Consider the following 18,768-nt stretch of genomic DNA (forward strand, 5'->3'; position numbering starts at 1 on the left):
CCTCATAGACGGTGAAATTTTAAAGCCTATTTCCGTTTTTGTCCTACACACATATTATAGTTACAGCAAACTTAGGTGTTGCCTGTAGGTCTGTTTTCTGTTCTGTTCTATATTTAAGCTTCAGAATCTACCCCAGGTCATCTGTAAGTTTTTCAAATGGCAGAAAAAACTTTCAAAGCCATTTTTCCTCAGGGATCCCCGGAAGACATATAAGGCAGCATAATACATACCAAACACACACACACAGTTGATGAAATCACAGCTTTACAATGAGAGCAATTAGCAACTCAAATGTTTTTTTAAAAAGCTTTAGCATTTTCATTTGAGTTCCTTAAGTCTTATTAAGCCTGCTCTCAGAATAGACAACAGCACTCAGCAGGAATATCTGTCTAATCCAAATTTCTGTCTGTTCCCAACTCTCATCAGTGCATGCCTGGTACTACCCTAGATCCATAGGAAGGCAAATTTTAACCTAGGAACCATTAGTCTTAGAGAGGAAAAGAAAACTTGTAAGATATTTATCTGTCACATCTTCAGGTTGTGTTTAAACAGTTGGGAATACCTGACAACTCAGCTAAATACAACCCCAGTAAGGGAGACACCAGCTGAGACAAAATGCCTACTCAAGCTGAAAGAGTTTCCATGACTGAAATTACAGTACTTCCTTTTCTGGAAGAGAACGTATTCTAACATTTATGTTCAGAAAATAACCTTTTAAAATAAAAAGGGTTGCTTGTAAAACGGGGTTTTTGTACCACAGAAATGATGACTTTAGCCCTCACTTAGGTAAACCAAATAATTACACACTTAGATTTCTTCTGAAAAACCCAAGTGGCTGGCAAACACATGGCTCAACTGATGCTATTAGTTGCTTAATGCTCGATATTTCATGCACAGTAGCACACAAGTATTCCATAGAAACTGACCAAGGACGCTTCTTCACCTTTAGTGCAGCTGGTCGAAATTGAGTCATCTGATCTGTTCAAGATGGTCATGTAAATTTATAATTAAGATGCAGTTTTAAAGAACAACACAATATAGAAATACTAATGTAGCACCATGAGATATATCTTCATATTTCCTAATCACAGCTAAGTTACCAGCTTGGGGGAAAAATTTATTTCAACTCATACACAACCAACTTAATATAAAGCAAATTACAGCCTCTGATGAAAGAGCTTTTAAACACATGCATTATTTTTTACCTGTACTTCAGGGCTTTTACAGGAAAATCCAGATTTGCTTCTCCATATGCAAGGTGTACACTGTCATTTTCTGAAAACATTCTCTCTGCTTCCTGTAAATTCCAAGTAAGAAGTTTGTCAAATTAATCATGTAGCAGAAAGCACAGTAGTATCTCAAGTTATTCAGTTATTATCTCAAGTTATTCTAGTTATATGACAGGTATTCCAAAGGGGTAAGAGACACTTCTGTGTAGGTACCACAGCTGAATGCAGGAGACAGAGCTTATGACCTTTCCTCTTAGAAGTGTTTTATTAAGGAAGGGGACATGGGAGACTGGGGAAGGAGGATGTTACAAGCTTCGCAAGGAGCTCATCCAGGTTGTGTACAGCAAGGCAGGACTTTATGGAGAAGTTACAGAAGCTACATTACTGCATTATAGGTAACTAGCAGTTGAGCTTAATGACTGCTCTACAGACACGCAGAGCAAAATGTCCCTAATATTATGAACACTTTTGTGACTAATTAAAGCAGAATTAAGAAATCCTACACCATCACTTCCCTCTCCTTCTCCTTTCTCTGCATTTTCTTTTCTTGTAATCTGATGAAGGACAAAACACCCAACATTTTTGTGCTAATAGCTGCTTTTTTTCACTTTGCTTGAAAATTTTTGGTCACAAGTAAGAATCATAGTTCATAATAGCATAACTGAAACACTTAATTTGTTAACCACCAGCATCTGTTCTGCTAGTAAAGAACTTCACCTCATTAGTGAAGAATTTCAAAATGTGTATCAGGTATATAAGGTCATATGCTCAGGTCACATAAAATTCTTTTAAATTGCATAAAGTATTTCCTAGAAATTTATAACACGCTCAGTTTGATTGTTTTCACACCTACTTCTTTCTCTTTTATCTTTTCGTCATCTTCTGTCTTCTTTTTACTTTCTGGCATAAGATCATCAAGCCAGCTAAGCTCTCTTTTGGTGAAACATAAATCCATGAGTTTGCGAATGAACACTAAAGCCAGAACCTAAAGGGAACCACAGACAAAATACTTCATATTAAACTATTCAAATGGACAAAAATACACAAACACTTTGAGAACACTCCAAAACTGTAAGTGAAGCTCTTTTTTCTAGTATTAGATTTTATCTTACCCCAAAGGTAAATAATTTCCACTTTCAAAAGCTAATCAGAACTGAATTGCTTGTTTTCAGGAAATGAAAAGTCTTTGTGTTTCAAAAGTGAAAAGCTTGTACTACAAGAGCTTTTTGTTTCTTTCCCACTCCCTCCTTTCTTAAAGGCAGCAAACATCTTCTGAAGAGATGCTGAGTAACACTGTAGTAGTCTTGTACAAAAATTATTAACTGGCAAACTAGAAAACTTACCATCATAGGGAAAACAACAGCAGCTGCAGAGGCTTTAATCACCCACAACAGAACTAGACAAGTGAGCTGAACAACTGTAAAGATATGGACCTTCCAGAGTGGCACATAACGTAGATAAATCAGGTCAGGCTGATGTTTGGCAGGCATTCCAAACAGTTTTATACGATCAAAAAACTGCATGGAAAATAAAATCATTATTCAGTTAATTATTTTTTGCCTCTCCTGAAGAAAATAATCATTTTTAGGGGACTACAGAATTGTAAGATAATACCAAATAAAATACTAATGAAAGACAGTGAACATTCAAGGGGGTGGAAATAGGGGTTGTTTTGCAGGGGTTTTCTTTCCCCCTCCCTCAACAAAAAAGTAAAAAATCCCAGAATATTTCAGAAAATTTGTTTCTCAGGTACACTACTGAAAGAATAAATAAAAGAGAACTGACAAATGGAGACAATATTGTAAGAACCAATACCCGAACATGGCGCTCAAGAAATTATCCTACATGCTATTCAGACAATATGGAACAATTTTATTTTAGCTCACATAATGTAGGGTGTTACAGTTTCCTTTTCATTCAGTGTTAAACAAAAGCGAACTTCTCATTAAAATCAGACTTTACCTGAATGCCTTTTAATGAAGATACTCCCATGTAAAGAAAGACACCATACAGAACTGGCATTGGAATAAACTAGGGAGGAAAAAACACCACAGTTAAAAGTGGTATCAACATGACATAAGAGAGCAGTCCGTATCAGTGAAAGGCACAGACCACACTATTTTTCACTTTATATTTTACTTAAGTGAAATGAGGGCCTCTATTTAAAAGAATGCGTATGTATCATTGAGCAGCAAAATAATCTAGAACAAGGCTATCACCAGGATAAAAAAGTAGTTCTGCATTGACTGCCCATTCTTTCAATTTTGTAGGTTGCAACCAAAATTTCTACTCATGCTAAATATAGTGCTTTATGTTGCTATTTGATAGGAACTAAGTCAAGACTACTGTATTCTGTACAACTTCATGAAATTGCAGTATTAAGTTTTCCTTTTGAACACTTGCATATCTGGAGCAGACAATACAAAACCCTCACAATACCTAGTGAGCTATGAAAATCTGCTAATCATTCAAAGCAAAGTTTTGCTCTAGTAAGAAGAAAAATTTAAAGCTTATTAAACATAATGTTTATAATAATTTAAATTTTAATATATAATAGACAGCTTATATAATTTTGTGCAGTGTGACTTTATATTTTTATATAATTTTAAGTTTATTAAGATAATGAAGTTGTCCACTGATTTCAATGGCACTTGCATCAAAACCTCTGCAGTGAAGCCTTCTTTGCTCTTGAATTCATTAAGCATCCAGTAAAGGACAGCCAAGACACAATGTGAAATCTTTCTTTTGAACAATAACAATCATTCACACTGATAAAGTAAACCATTTCTTAAAGAGCAAAGAGTAATAATTCCATTCCAATTACCCTGGGTCTATAGAACAAAAAGTATTTGTTTCTAAGAAAAAAAAATTAAAATATGCGGTTTAAAACACTTTGCTTCAGCAACCAGCACTTTTAATTTCTTCTTTTGAGCAACAATCAATCTATTTCAGTGCTTCTGCTTTTGATTTGGATTATTCGCATTATACAACAGAGCTCTTGGTAACATTTTAATGAGAGATTGTCAAATCTGAATACTTCATTTTAGTAACTGCTATGGCCTTATTCTCTTCAGACCTTTACACTCTTTAATAGACATACAAATGGTCAACTATTTAAAATTTATAAAACATAACTACTTATTAAACTATAGCTGCATGTTTACAGGATTATTCTTTCCCATTATCTAAATTTGAGAAGTTACATTTCTTATGAAATTACTGGAGATCTGTCTTTGTTTAAACAGATTTTTACAAAGTTCTTTAGCAACACCAGCAGTTATGCAATATCTGCATTTCTGGCAACAAAAAGTTCTTTCGTTTCTCCTTTTAACTACTGGATTTGAAACAACAAAGCAGAACCTGAACAGATTTTAATAAATCTGAGCAAAAAACTGAACTAAGCAATTTTCTTCCAACAGAGGCTTTGAAAGGTCACTCTGGACATAAATTAAGAGATAAAGTGTAATCTGATGCTACAACTCAACCTGCTTAATCACCATTACACTGTGATGATGCATAAAATAATCTTGACACTAAAAATCACATGAAGTTTAGTAAGCGAAAGAATAAGAAGTGAAAAATGTTATTTCTCCCTTTTAAAGCAATGTTTCTGTTCCTTCTGCTACACTATATTACTTTTACTCAACTTTACTTCTTTATCACAATCTTTTTCGCTCTCCATTTATGCACTCACATAAAAACTGCAGTTTTTAGGTAACATGAAACCAAGAAACTAAAAAAGAGCTGACCAGAAAATCAGGTAACAAAGGAAAAGGTTTCCTTCTTCACTTCTCACTACATTCCTAGCTTTCTCAGATTTCATTCTCTTGCATCCTTCCATATTGCTTCTATTCAACTAACACCTGTTGCTAAAAAAGCAATTTGAGATCAAGTCCAGGCATATCTTACTTAACATAACAGAACTTTCCCTCATTATGAAATGTTAAATCACAACATCAAAATCAAAAGCATTAAGAAAATATTTTAGAAAAAACTGTCTTTTACCTTTAACACAGAGGTCATGGACACTGACATCCCCATCAGCACAAAAATCATCAATCCTGTCACTCTCTGCTCCCGGATCCCCAAAAACTTTGGTTGTTCTCCTGGCGCTGAGCATTCAGATTCAACTTTCAGGCTGTTAACATGACTTATAGACAGGACAGTTGCAGCAACATACCACGGTAAGCCCATGAGAGAACATATTCCCAACATAATACCAACCATGAGCAGATCAAGATGATAACCACAGCCTTTCTGTAAAATTAAGCAAACAAATAACTTGAAAAACTTTCTACTTATACAATATCATATTTCTAACTCAGCAGGTGAATAACCTACAACTACAAAAGTCAGATACTTTGAGAGTATCCACGAAAGTATATTTGTTCTTGATTAGTCAATTTATACACATATTTAGCAGCTGATGGTAATTTCACAAATTTGCAGAATTAATCTGATTTCAAGTAAATCTGACTTACACAACATTAGACTTCTGTAAAAATTACTTTTACCTTCAGTTTATGCTCTTTCCTGTTTATAATAACAGCTGTTATTTGTTGATCCATAAAAATGAGAATGGTACAGAGTAAAGCAGGAAGAGCAGCAATCAAGAGTGTCCACCAAGGATTGCCTCCAAGGGGATCTATGAACCATCCTCGGTCTTTTCGGGTGGGCTGAAAGTAAAAAAAAACCAACCCATCAACAATGAGAATTAAATTACTAAAACAGAATGCAGATTTTATGACTACAGTTTCACTGCATAACAGATCAGTCTCTTAAGTATACATTTAGGTTGTTTTCCAATGCTTTGACCAAAAGACTGATTTAGCTGTTACAGGTGAACATGACATTTATATGGAAAAAATTAAAACAAATCCATTAAATTTTTCAGAATATCAATTGCACATTTGCACAAAAGAATACTTCCCTTTTTCCATAATTTCTTCTGTCAGATGAGACATATATCCAGAACAGAAAAGAGAAACTACTTGATCAACTACATTGTAACCAAAAAAGAGAAATTTCTGATTCTATACAACTCAATTGTTCTACTTTTCATAAAATTGCAAGTATTTTAAAAGTTATGTTTTTCAAAAGGTTTCGTGTCTTACTTCAAACTTCTCTGGAACCTGAAGCTTAGGAGAGGGTACTCCTACAAGATAGTCAATCAAAACCATGATTACTATGGTCAGAAATACTGCGAAGTCACTGATGGTGGAACGCACCTATAAAAAAAAAAAAAGACTTGTGTTAAGTCGCACTTTTTCACCATTATAATTTGCACATGTAGAAAAATGATTTTTCTCCCCTATAAAAAGTGAAATTTATTTATATCATACAACACCATTGAACATTATCTGTTTTTTCTTGTTACTTTAAAATTTAAGCTGCCTGCCAGCATAGTATGAAACTGCAGAAGACAAGTATTTTGTACAGCTGTTCACTCATTTAAAAGTGGTCTACTGCAAGAGGCAAATTACTTCAAACAACTCCATCATCTTCCTTCTCCCCTGAATGCCATTACAAGGCTCAGCCATCACAGCTAGTCCCCGATACCTTAGGTCAGTAATATTCATAAATTTCATGTTTTAATCAATACGAGGTGGATGATTTGCAATAATTCATATTATCAAAGATAACTTTATTAAACATTAGGAAGACATTACAGGGATGACCTGAGGTTTATAATAGATCTAACCGCTTTATTTTGCCTAGCAGAAATTACATAAATCAGACTAAAAAGAATCATCACACTGGCATCTGTTGGAAGTAGTAATCCCCTGAGAAACCACTCAAAACCCAACAGACAGTAGTTCGGGGAAAGCAACTAGTTGCTTTGTATGGCTAGGTGAGGAGAAAAGCAGCACTATTCTCTCTGCTAATGATACCTGGCAACACTGATTAATGTGGGGAGATGGACTGCTCAGGTCTTCCAAAATTTAGAATATCTTGCTGTAACTCTACAAAAATACAGAATAAGCACCAAATTTTCTGCAGATGATTTCTTTCCTCAAATGTTCTAAATTTTTTAATTATTGGCTGACTTTTGGGTTCTAATTTCCTTTCCTGTCTTAAAAGAAATCTCTCTAGACAGAACTCAAATGCATTAAATTATACCAAGGTATATATTACAAGGTAACAACAGTCTAGTCTCTAATCAGAATTACCTTAGTTGGGAAATAGCGTTTGGTCTTGAATTTCTTAAGGAAAGAGGAGAGGAAAAATGTTGCAAAAAACAGTATGACAGACCAGAAGAGAACATCTGGAATATATGGTCCATGATGGCCACAAGCTGATCCACGAAACACACCATGATATTCTAAACATTCCTGCAAAGACAAAAACTCTTCATATGTCTATGTTTTATTCATTCAGTACACTCAACCAAGCTTCCAACTTTTATATATAAAACACATTTGAGAATCAAGTTCATAATTCCAAAAAAGGGTTCCCTCCTCCATCACTACCTCACCATGAAAAAGCCAGGCATTTGTGCTGTCTTTTCCAGAAAAGCTACAGTAGCCACCACTGATTATTTCAGGATGCCAAAATGCTGGGAGACGCCCAAGAAGAAAAAAATTCTTTACAGTCACATTACTTCTATTCTGTTTTTAAAAGCATTGAAAGATTGCCCAGGAAAAGGAGAATATCCAACATCAACTTTAAGCTAACAAACATAAAAAAGGATCTCCTCAGTTTCTCCTATCTCTTTGATTTTGTGTTTTTCAGTTAAGGGAAAAAACATAGTCTTATAAAATAAGATTACCCAAACCACAAGAAAAAGTTTCTAGCAAAGTAGGAAAGCATTGTAAAAAATGCATTTAAATAAAAAAGTAAAAACCAAGTTAGATAATACTTATCCAAAAGACTTATTGAAATGCAAAGCAAAAAGTTAGAGATATGGAGTGCAAGGAAGCAACAAGCCAGTAAGTAAAGTATCTGGAAGCAGCACTGCACCAACCTAATTTATTAATTAATTTATTGAAAATTTATCTTATGGCAGTTCTCACTATTAATATACTTTGATTATAAGATAATACCAAATTCTGGATCAGTTCTGTCTCTCAGATAAGAGTAAAGATGCTTTAGAGGAAAAGGCATATAGATGAAAAGGCACATAAAATAAATAATAAATATAAAGCAAATATAAAAACTAAGTTCAAAAGAAACTGCCATCCTAAATGATTATGGGAAACTAGGAGCCATTGGTAGCACATAAAAACCAGTCCTGCTGCAAGTCAAGTAAAGCACTGAGGTTTTACATGGAATTTCTGCTGTGCAAAAGAGGTGCTTTAGTGTGAATGCCTACACGCAGACACAAGGGGACCTCATACACAGATATCCACTGCTGTTCTCATCAGCCTCAGATGGCCAAAGTAGGCACACAACCCAGCAAACATAACAAAAGCCTCAGCAGACCCCAATCATTCAAGATACAGGTAGGAATCAGATGCCAGGGTAAGCAAAGTGGCTGCACACAGATGCATTTATTCCACTGCCCAAGAAACTACTTATCAGCAAAAGTGTTTCTCTCTAAAAGCCTTCCAGAACACTTGCACATGGTATCTTTCCTACTCTTCACCTACACACAAAATTAGATATTGGTATAAAATATCCTCTTCAGAAGTTAATGGTTTCAAGCTATTCTAAATAGTTATTTTCAATTTCAAATAATGATTTTCTTCCAATCGATATTTAGGTAGTTCATTTGATTCTGTTGGCATTTTGTACCAACCAATGTCTAACAAAATGTGTTTGCTATCACACTTCAACTACAAATTCCATCATCACATCATATTAAAAGTATTTCTTTCAGGAACTGGAAGAAAGCAAACTCCTGTTTATTTGCCTTATCATGTTCACCTGCAGGAAGATGACTGAGGTACCTAAGAGTATTAAGGTGGCTACCCCAAGCAGACACTTACATTAGCATTTACTTCCCTGGACTCGCTCACCTAATCCTCTACAATGATTGTGTAAAGCCTTATGGAAGAAATTGAGTTCAAAAATGCAGTTTTAAGGAAAACAGTCTGGGTTCAATTTAAAAAAAAAAATCAGATGAAAAAATGTTGATCAAAACTGTTACCGTGCAGGTATTTATCTTTTATACACACACATACACACAGATATATATGTATAGCTTTCAGATACTCACGGAAACTGTAAGATTACTCCATGCTATATCTTCCCCAGACTTATTCAAACTCCTCCACACATGCAGTGTTTCATTGCTTGGTTTCTCAGGCTCAGAACACACACATCTGGAGAGAAGAAAAAAAGTTTACATGCTTTTAAGCCACATGTGTAAAAATGGAGCAATTTGAAGTAAATTCAAAAATCCTGAGGAGTTTAAACCAGAGTTTATCCCAAACTTCTATAGAGGAAGCAGAGTACAAGGCTTTTCCTTACATCACATGACCTAGGACCATTGGGAGGGTGGCAGAAATGAAGAATCAGGTCACCCTGAAAAAAGACACCATGTTTGACTATGTAGTAAGCTAACTGAAGGTATAAATGCTTACAGTGCTCAGCTTTAAAGCAACTGTATACAGACTTATTTAGCAATATGTTTGTAGAAGTAAAATGCCTGTCCCTATTTCAGCATTTTGCAAATTTGGACTGCAGAATCCTTTCTGTCAGACAGGTTAACAGAAGTACACGTAAGATTAAAAAAACCCAAAACACAACAGACTGAATATTGATTTAATGGAATGTTTTTAAATAAAGATACTCAAATACACCAACTTGTAAGCTTAACGCATGAACATTTATGTAGAAGAGGAGAAGGTTATAATAAGCAAGAAATAAGTCTCCTTTTTCTATGAGATTCACTAAAGACACTGAAAAAATCCCCAGTGAATTATGGAAGGGAAAATCTGCGTCCTGATGTGTGAAAATAAAGAAGGAAAAAACATTGAATGTTCATGGGCAAAAAGAACCTAGATTTGCAAAGCACAATGTTTGGGGAATTTAAAAATACTACATAAACAAATTTTCTTCTGTTAACTGAATTCTGAAGTAACAGCAAAAGGAAATAGGAAAGCAGTGGAAAGCAGTAATTTCTACAAAGTAGTTGACAACACAGAATCATTGGAAGAGGAAAGGAATTGCAATCATAAGCATGATGAGACAGAAAACATCATTAATTGTTGGTTAAGGCAGCAACATGAACAAGCATGCTGAAGGAAGACTGACAAATTTCTCAACAAAGGCAATGAAGATAAAGTATGCCACCATGTAGATAAGAAGAAATTCAGAAATAGAAAGAAAAAAAAAAAAAAAAACAAAAACCCCACACACCCAGAGAAAATGCAAGTGTATTTGAAATTGTCTTGTGGCTCAATTAACTGAACATGCTTATTCTGCTTTTACACCCTTTTCCCTGCTGGAGGTTACAGAGTGGGTAGAAAAAGAAAGTAAAAGGAGGAAGAAAGCAATTGTGAACAGCTAGATTTCTAACAGCTTTGTGAGAGAAAAAACTGCAGGACAAACCCAAGCTGAACACTGTGCCATGTCCCAAAAAAACCATAGAACTAAACCAAATTAAAATCCCACCTTCCCGTCTCGACCCTCATGGCCTGTCTGTGGCAAAACACAATCAGGTGGCAAGTGCCAGAAGACCTACAGTACAGTTTCTGCCAGATCAGTGCATTTAACAGGCCCACAGAGAAGTCCAGTGAGAACCCAGAGCCACTGAAACAGAAGGATGAGCAGCCAGTAGAAAGGGGAAAATAAGGAAGTGAATGTCCTCCCACAGCCCAGTCCTGGCAAAGTGGCCTGGTCTTAACAGCTGTTAAGACAGGAAGTCAAGTGTGAATGAACACAAGAAGCAGTCTGAGGGTGTTTGCCATTTCCTCTGAAATAAAGTGCTGAAGAAGCACCGAATGACTGTAAAAGCGAGCAGAGATCTTGGAGGGGAAACGCAGTAGACCAAACCTGGTTTGACACTGCTAGAGGTCATGCTGTGTGCAAGATGATCGCTGTCCTGGCCAGGCAGAGCAGCTGCCCAGCAGGACAGAGCGTATTCTGCTCTCCAACTGGGGAATGACTGCCCAGTGCAACTAGCAGGGACCCTCACACTAGGTGCATGGAGATGACCTTGTTGGGGGCCCCCTCACCCACATTGTGACCACACAGGTACAACTAAAGCTGGAGGATGTACATCTCCAACAGGAGAGGAGTGCTAGTATTTAAAAGATTTCATTTAAACTATGAGAAATGTGCAGTTTTCTCTGAGCAACAGTGAGCAGGATCTCTATCTGGCCGATGTGAGCTAGTAACCCAACTCATTCTATTTCATGAAACTATACTTCTTAGAAGTAGAAAGGCAGAAGTAATGTTCTAACCTTTAGTGACACTGCATATTAAAGCAGGCTTTGTCACAGCCCTTTATCCCTTCCAGCCACTCATAGCTAACACAGAATATTCAATTCCACAGCATCCTGAATAGATTTTTTTTTTTTTTTTAAGTTTCTCATGAGCATATCACCCCTAGCACTCCTCCAACCCTTCCTGGAAGTGGTATCCACTGCCAATCAGGAAACAATATGTCTCTCTGTATTCTCCTCTTTATTTCACTAACAGATAGAAACTTGCTACTTACGAATATGAAGTCAGTTTATTCAAATCATTGTGCATATTGAAGGCATACACTTCTCCCAAATGAACAAGCTTTTCCAATGCCTCATAAATAAATATGATGCATATGAGCGCTGCAAAAGCTTCCTCAGTAAATCGAGTGATGTAGCACACGAGGCTGCTTGCATCTGTGGCTACAAGCACAATGCATAGAAATGCAGTCCACAGACCAATGCTAGTTCGCAGGGAGAGGTAGGAAAGACCATAATCCCTGTATGAAGAAAGAAACAAAGAGCATTAACTGAGCCAAAACCCACCTGTACTACATTCTATTTGAAAAAGACACTGAGGCCAAGCTTTATAGGTATTCAGCACTTTCCCCGTGCTTGATATTAACTCTGACAGAAGCAGAAAATTTTCTTTGTCTCATCTCCCACCAAAGCAAAGCAACACTGCAAGGTGTTTCTAAGATTGACAGTGCAACTACCTAGCTTGGGAAGCATCATGGGGATGGATCTCTCCAGAACCACCCAGATGGTTTCCCCTAGAGGGCAGACTGATCTCTGCTTACCCCTGCAGAAGTAAAGCCAACAACTTCACATAGTCAGAATATAACTTTAAGTCCTTGCCACTTCTTATCACTGATTTTCTCATTCAGCTTTGTCAGTGCCTCACAGTCTTACCAAACTGTATCAATTTCTCAGTCTCTTGCCACCGTATTTACCTTCATGGACGTACACATTTACTGCACATCTGCTTTCAATTACAGCTATTGTAACAGGCTAGAATGTTAAAAAGTGCATCAAGCCAATATAAATATCACTTACCTGCAAAATTTAAATAATATTTTTTCAAATACTAGAACTGGTCCGGTGCTTCCCAAGATAGTAAGAGGTTGCCCAGCAAACAGAGAATAGGCAATCCCAGTTAATGAGGCTCCAAAGAGAGACTCTATTGCACTCTGTTTGGGGGAAAAAAAAACTGCTGTAACTTTGCTGCCTTTCAGGTTAGCCTTTAGCCTCAAATCTTTATAAATACAGCTTTAAGACGCATTAACTTAGAAACAAGACAAGATGTAAACACATTGCAATTAATATGCACATTTGAGACAAGAGTAACTTAACACAGTTTTGCAGTAACAATACCATAGACAAGATTTTGAAAACTTCACCCCTGAGAAACATAAAGCCATCCAAAACCATGAGAACAAGTTACTAGTCCTGCTAGCTCTGGAGGAAAAGCATACCAACAATTACACAATTTCTTTTTAAAAAACAAAGACAAAAAAACAAACAAAAAAGAAAATAGTTACTCAACATGTTGTTTACAGAAAGAATTAAAGGTCTCTGTAAAGAAAATAGATATTTATATTGCAACATACCTACAAGTGTGCCGTATCAAATCTGCATCAGTCAACCAAGCATTACAAAAAAAAATAAAATAACCAAACTGACAGGCAAAGGTGCAGGGGAAATTACTGAAGAATACTGGTTTATGTATACATGACACCAAAAATAGATGAACAGTAAACCAATGTCCCACCTGGTAATGCATTTCTTTTCAAGGAATTAAGGTATCTACTTCAGTTCTTGAATTAAATGTTTTCCTAAAATATTTTCTGCCAAAAATACCCAGTTACAATGCACCTCAAAAAAGAGGCCAGGATTTTAAATACAAAAATATATGAAAATAATTAATTACACCACCTACCACTATGAGAACTCATGGATTACAGATTCCTCTAACGGAATTACAGTGTTCCTGGTGGAACTTTTAAGCACTTGCTATTTTGAAATTATGCAAGCCTAAGAAAACAGAGTTATGCAAACTTGAGCTCCAATTCAGGAAAGCATCTGAAAATGGTCAAAATTATTTCCTGAACTGGGGCTATTAAAAATGAAAATGAGTCCTTTGTAAAATACATCATTCCAGTCTCTTGTTCTATTACCTTTGAATTAGTGTTTTTGGTTAGTCAATGCATTAACCTTGGGGCTCTCAGTCAGGGTGGCAGGGACAGGAGCACTGTGGAGGTGATGGCCTCTGAGAATGCGAGGGAAGGTTTCAAAGACAAACTGTGTACCTTACAATGTCAGCTACTGTGCTTGAACATGTGTGTGCAGTAACTAAATGTTTTGTTCAGTGATGCACACCAAGTATCTGAAGGCAGGAACAAACCCGCAAACAATTCCAGATAGCTAAAAGAAAGAAGGCGTTTGAGAATCAAGCCTTGAAATGAGGGTACTTTCATTATTATGCATATTGTACATTCAAAATTCATATTGTCATTTTAGCAATTGTTCCTACATTTACAGTGGCAAAACCAGCACACATAAAAGACATAATTGATTTCTGTATTTTCTATCAGCTTGAAGTGCTACATCAATAAGCAAATATCTGAGTCAACAGCAATAATTGAAAGAGATAAAACAGGTAACTAGATTTTAATATAGTAGAAGCTTAAAAATTTCATTAAGTATCAAGCGGAATTTTTTAACACTATAGATTTCAACAGAATCTTAAAGGACGTATCCGAATACATCCTTCCCTCCCACAAAAGGACAGAGCCTTGCTTCATTGTGGTAAGATTTAAAAACAGAAAATACACTTCAAACTAGTTTACTCATAAGTCAATTGACATTAAATTACTAACACTGCTGATATTAAAGTAATTTTTCCCCATTTCAAGAAAGTGAAGTGCAATGATACTCTGGTGAAGAAGGTGCTGGTATTACCTACTGCCCAACATAACGCTACCAAAATTTTGTACGCGTATGGTTTACATTTGAGTCATTTACAATGAAGAGTATTTTCTGCTGATAAACCTCAGACACTCTTTTACTGTGAGCAACTTATGTATTAGTGCAAGCATAAACGTATCCTGTCAGTTTCATAAACTGACTGCTGGCCACACACTGCAGTTATTATCATCCTCGTAGGCCTACTACTCAAGGCCAGTACATGTTCTTGGCTATCCACCTTGAGCCTCTGACTTTGCCTAAAGTAGGCCTAGTGGGATGGTGTACCTTTACTGCTATTCATTACTCTTAAGCAGCCAAAAAGAAGGCAATGCAAACCTTTTCTCAATTCATGAAGCAATTCATCCAATAAGGCAGGATAAACATTTTTTTACCTCCCCTGTGCATCTTTTCCTGTTCACATAGGTTCCTCACATTTTCCACAGCAATTACCTTTTGGGGAAGATCTGCTTTGGGGCAGGCTAATCAAGTGCTGTGGGTAAATTCTTCAAATACAAGTATAAATAAATGAGACAAATGCACACAGTGACTTGCCTCTGAAGGTCTAAAAGCCTGGCCACTACCATTCTTTGTACTCACTATTCTGCCTTGTGTAGCTTCTCCCAGGAGCCCTCCAAAAGTGATTACAGGAGACATACAGGCACAGTATAGGAAAAGAATCGAGGCCAGGCACTGCAGGCTTAATGCATCCTTGAAGTCACTCAAGAAAAAAGGTGCTTTCCTTTGGATGTCAAGTATCAAACCACCAAAAAGCCTAAATAGGTGAGATGAAACTCGTCAAACTGTACACTAAAGGATTCTAGCTAGTTTAAAACTATGGGCTACGCATGACTGCCAGTGCCTATTGCCGGCACAAATTAGCTATTTCATAATCCAGATTAAAGCATAACAATTAAAAATGTAAATGAGAATCTTATCTATTCCAATTCAGCAGTATTCCAAATATAATCAAGCAGGTTACCCACATTTTTAAAAGCTAAGTTTTTTTTATATATGGGCTAGATACTGAAAAAGTAACTCTGCAAACAATTTTACCTAAATGATATTTTAAGTCAAATCTGTTTTATAATATTCAAAACAATGGAACAGAGAAATATGCTAAACCTCAATCAAGATCACTGCATTGAGACATTTCAATATTAGTATTCCAACATATAGTTTTAGCTTTTTATTTGAATTCTCTACATACACATGATTATCTCAATAAATAAATTTAGGTCTATAATTTTTAACAGTGCTCTTATCTGGAGTAGACAGATATTCTATAAATGTAAGTATACAACCAAATATAGCTAAGCTAGTTCAAGTGGGTAAGTTATTACCAAGAATTTAAAAAGCAATTTTAAAAAATCTTAAAAGATTCCAAAGTACTAGATATCAATTTGCATTTAGAAAAATTAATTTTATTTTTAATTATTAAAAAATCCCCTAACACTCCTAAGGAAAAGAAAAGCCTTATCTACAGGTAATTCTGTGAGCAGAAACGAACTTTTCAGCTCCAAGTACTGTCTACAATAACAGTAAAAAGCAATTATAGCAATGCCACAATGGTAAAAATTAGCACAAATGTTGTAAAGTCTTTCTCGGAAATGTATGAAAAAGATGCATTGATTTGGAAGTTTATCTTTCTGGGGATAACAACACAGTACATACACTCCAAAAGTTTTCAGTTGATTTAATCTCTACTCTCATTTCAGATATTAAAGTTTAATCATAACTAGGTATTTCCAATGTTAGAGACTTCTTTAGAAAATATTTTAGAATTAACAGAGAACAATAGTAACTGAAAGAAGTTCCTTCAATTTTATTTTATCTCTAGAAGAAACCTGACCAAAACCCAAAGCTAACCAGTACCAAACTACATTTTGCCACTTTTTATTTCTTATTGTTCCATTTCACATACACTTAATAAAACAGATTTGCATTAATGGGATTTCTTAGTACCTAGCCCAACACTGAAAATTGCATATTCCTGCTGTAATTATGATAATTGCATGCTCCTGAAGATTAAAATTTAAAATCCAACTCTTAAAAGTCAGTTAGTTAAATTAGGCAGCATCTTATGTGAAATCCTTCGCAAATGTGTTGAGAAACATTGCCAGAGGCTTGAAAATACTTTAAGCAGATTGGCACTTACAGGCAAGAATCCAACACTTGAAAAGGACAAAGGATGCGCTCTGACACTTGTACCATGATTTTTTAATGTTTAAATGTCAATCATTAAGATGAAGATTTATCACTTTTATTTCTTTATGGAAGCTAGCATTTAGGGAAGTGAACACACCTTCCAGTTCTCTGAAGTTCAGGTCCAGCATGATGGCCTTCTTCTTTAAGAGCCTCCCCTGTAGGAGTAGATCCATTTGGAAATTTAGGTGCCTTCCTTTTCTCCTACAGAGGAGATGGGGGGTGGGGGAGGAAAAAGGAAAATAAATACTTTGAGACTGCCTTTACACAAAAAAAATGTAACTCAAAACAGCGTGCAGAAATTCTATGCTTTCCACACCCTTTTTCATATTCCCAGCTCATCAGCAGTCTTCCATTTTCCAAACTAATCTTTTGTTGAATACAGATTACTACAACTGTACAGCACCACCCAGAAGACCTTGTTAGTACCTTGCACAACAGTATTAATCTTCCCTGTGTCTACAAGAAATAGATTCCTGAAACACAATGAAACAAAGCCTAGATTTTCAACCCACAGTAGAGGCTCAACCATGAGACACAGATCTTCAGATACTTTTTATTTCAACCACTTCCAGAGCAGACATGTTTAACATGTATCAGAAACTGACCTCTTTTTATGATACACACAGTATTGAGTTGAAATATAAATGAACAGTAATTCCCCTGCCGAGAAAGCTGCTTACAAGCTCCTCATAAATTTTTCAGCTGAGCCTGCCTTCCAAAAAACCCTGAGCCCTGCTTATTTTGGAAACAAGTTACATGGTAACCTCAGGCTATTCATGAATAAACTGCACTGCTGTTACCCCATTCTATTCCACCCACTCTGCCAAACCACCACTGGACTCAACACCAATGTCAGCCTTCTGAATCAAAAGCACTGGTCTCTCCCCTGCTTTTGATCCTGAAGGCCCAAATTCCTGTAAATTAAAAAGAGGGAGGAGAGGAAGAAAGTCTCTCTAAGGACCCACTTTCCTTAGCTCTCACTCTAAGCCTGCATTATCACAACAGAGCAATATCATCAATTTTTATCTGTTTCATAAACATTCTGTGAACAGTATATTCTACACAAAATTGCAATCAATGCTGCATGCAAAAAGAAGTTCTTGAATACATAAAATATTCTTGCTGATTATTGCTAGACTAGTAGTAAATTTTGGTAACAGGTACTCAAGTACAATTTCTCATCAGTTCTTCCTCGTTCTCACATCAACTCATTTCAGTATTTCAAAAGTAAATATTGTAAATAAAACTAACAGCATACCAGAAAACTAATTAACACCTTTTTCCCCCTTCTTCATTTCTTTTTTGTTTTCAATTTTTTTCTAACTTAAATGGACAATTCGCTTTTTCTTGCAAAATGGATATGGAGACTTCCCTGATGCTTTACAGCCACCTGGATGGGAGCCAGAAGTGTGGCCAGGTGGCCAGAAAGGCCAAAGGTATCTCAGCGCGTGTCAAGAAAAGTGTGGCCAGCAGGATGAGGGCAGTGATTGTCCCTCTGTACTCAGCTGCTCAAATCCTATGTTCAGTTTAGATCCCCTCACTACAAAGACAGACTGGACCTTTTTTTCCCTTTTACCTGGGAAGGAACGCTTTTTGGTGGCTCAATTCGTATAGATGGATCCCACTCTCCTGGAGGCAGGACTGTCACTTGGTCTAAAAACTCATCAATTCCTGACAACAAATCATTTCGGTCTTTTGCTTTATAGGCAACATCATGGAAAACCTAGAAGAAGAAAGCACTCAACATTAGTTTTTATTGTATTTTCCTGAAAAAGGAACTTGATTATTATATAATGATTACACTTGATTATTTTTAAAAAGGCATGGAAAATATTTGGTAGGTCTTCAGAAGTTTGGCTTTTACTTTACTTACATACTTTTAAATTAAAAACTACTGGTATGCACATTCCTACAGACCATAAAACGTGGAAGTTTTATCTTCAAACTCAAAACGAATAGAGTTGATTTCTAAAATTAAATGAAAAGTTAATCTTCAATATTCAGGACATGTACAA

General features: G+C 36.0%; 1 protein-coding gene across 16 annotated transcripts in view; it reads right to left on the minus strand.

Annotated features, from left to right (window-relative positions):
- The window catches only part of SLC4A7 (solute carrier family 4 member 7), a 92,820-nt gene that overhangs the window by 8,250 nt on the left and 65,802 nt on the right, over nucleotides 1–18,768 (minus strand). For 13 of the 16 annotated variants that reach the window (XM_058830758.1, XM_058830753.1, XM_058830750.1 and 10 more), the window contains 14 exons: nucleotides 18,330–18,476; nucleotides 16,851–16,954; nucleotides 15,146–15,320; nucleotides 12,638–12,771; nucleotides 11,836–12,081; nucleotides 9,388–9,493; nucleotides 7,400–7,561; nucleotides 6,344–6,457; nucleotides 5,744–5,905; nucleotides 5,235–5,486; nucleotides 3,192–3,260; nucleotides 2,573–2,746; nucleotides 2,083–2,214; nucleotides 1,206–1,297 (listed from right to left, as the gene is read on the minus strand). In XM_058830758.1, the coding sequence (XP_058686741.1) occupies nucleotides 1,206–1,297; nucleotides 2,083–2,214; nucleotides 2,573–2,746; nucleotides 3,192–3,260; nucleotides 5,235–5,486; nucleotides 5,744–5,905; nucleotides 6,344–6,457; nucleotides 7,400–7,561; nucleotides 9,388–9,493; nucleotides 11,836–12,081; nucleotides 12,638–12,771; nucleotides 15,146–15,320; nucleotides 16,851–16,954; nucleotides 18,330–18,476 (2,069 nt within the window). Of the gene's footprint in view, nucleotides 1–926; nucleotides 979–1,205; nucleotides 1,298–2,082; nucleotides 2,215–2,572; nucleotides 2,747–3,191; nucleotides 3,261–5,234; nucleotides 5,487–5,743; nucleotides 5,906–6,343; nucleotides 6,458–7,399; nucleotides 7,562–9,387; nucleotides 9,494–11,835; nucleotides 12,082–12,637; nucleotides 12,772–15,145; nucleotides 15,321–16,850; nucleotides 16,955–18,329; nucleotides 18,477–18,768 lie in introns of all 16 variants that reach the window. The other 3 variants (XR_009276775.1, XM_058830755.1, XM_058830756.1) reach the window with 2 other exon arrangements.

This window comes from Poecile atricapillus, chromosome 2, assembly GCF_030490865.1.
Source record: "Poecile atricapillus isolate bPoeAtr1 chromosome 2, bPoeAtr1.hap1, whole genome shotgun sequence".
NCBI lineage: Eukaryota > Metazoa > Chordata > Aves > Passeriformes > Paridae > Poecile > Poecile atricapillus.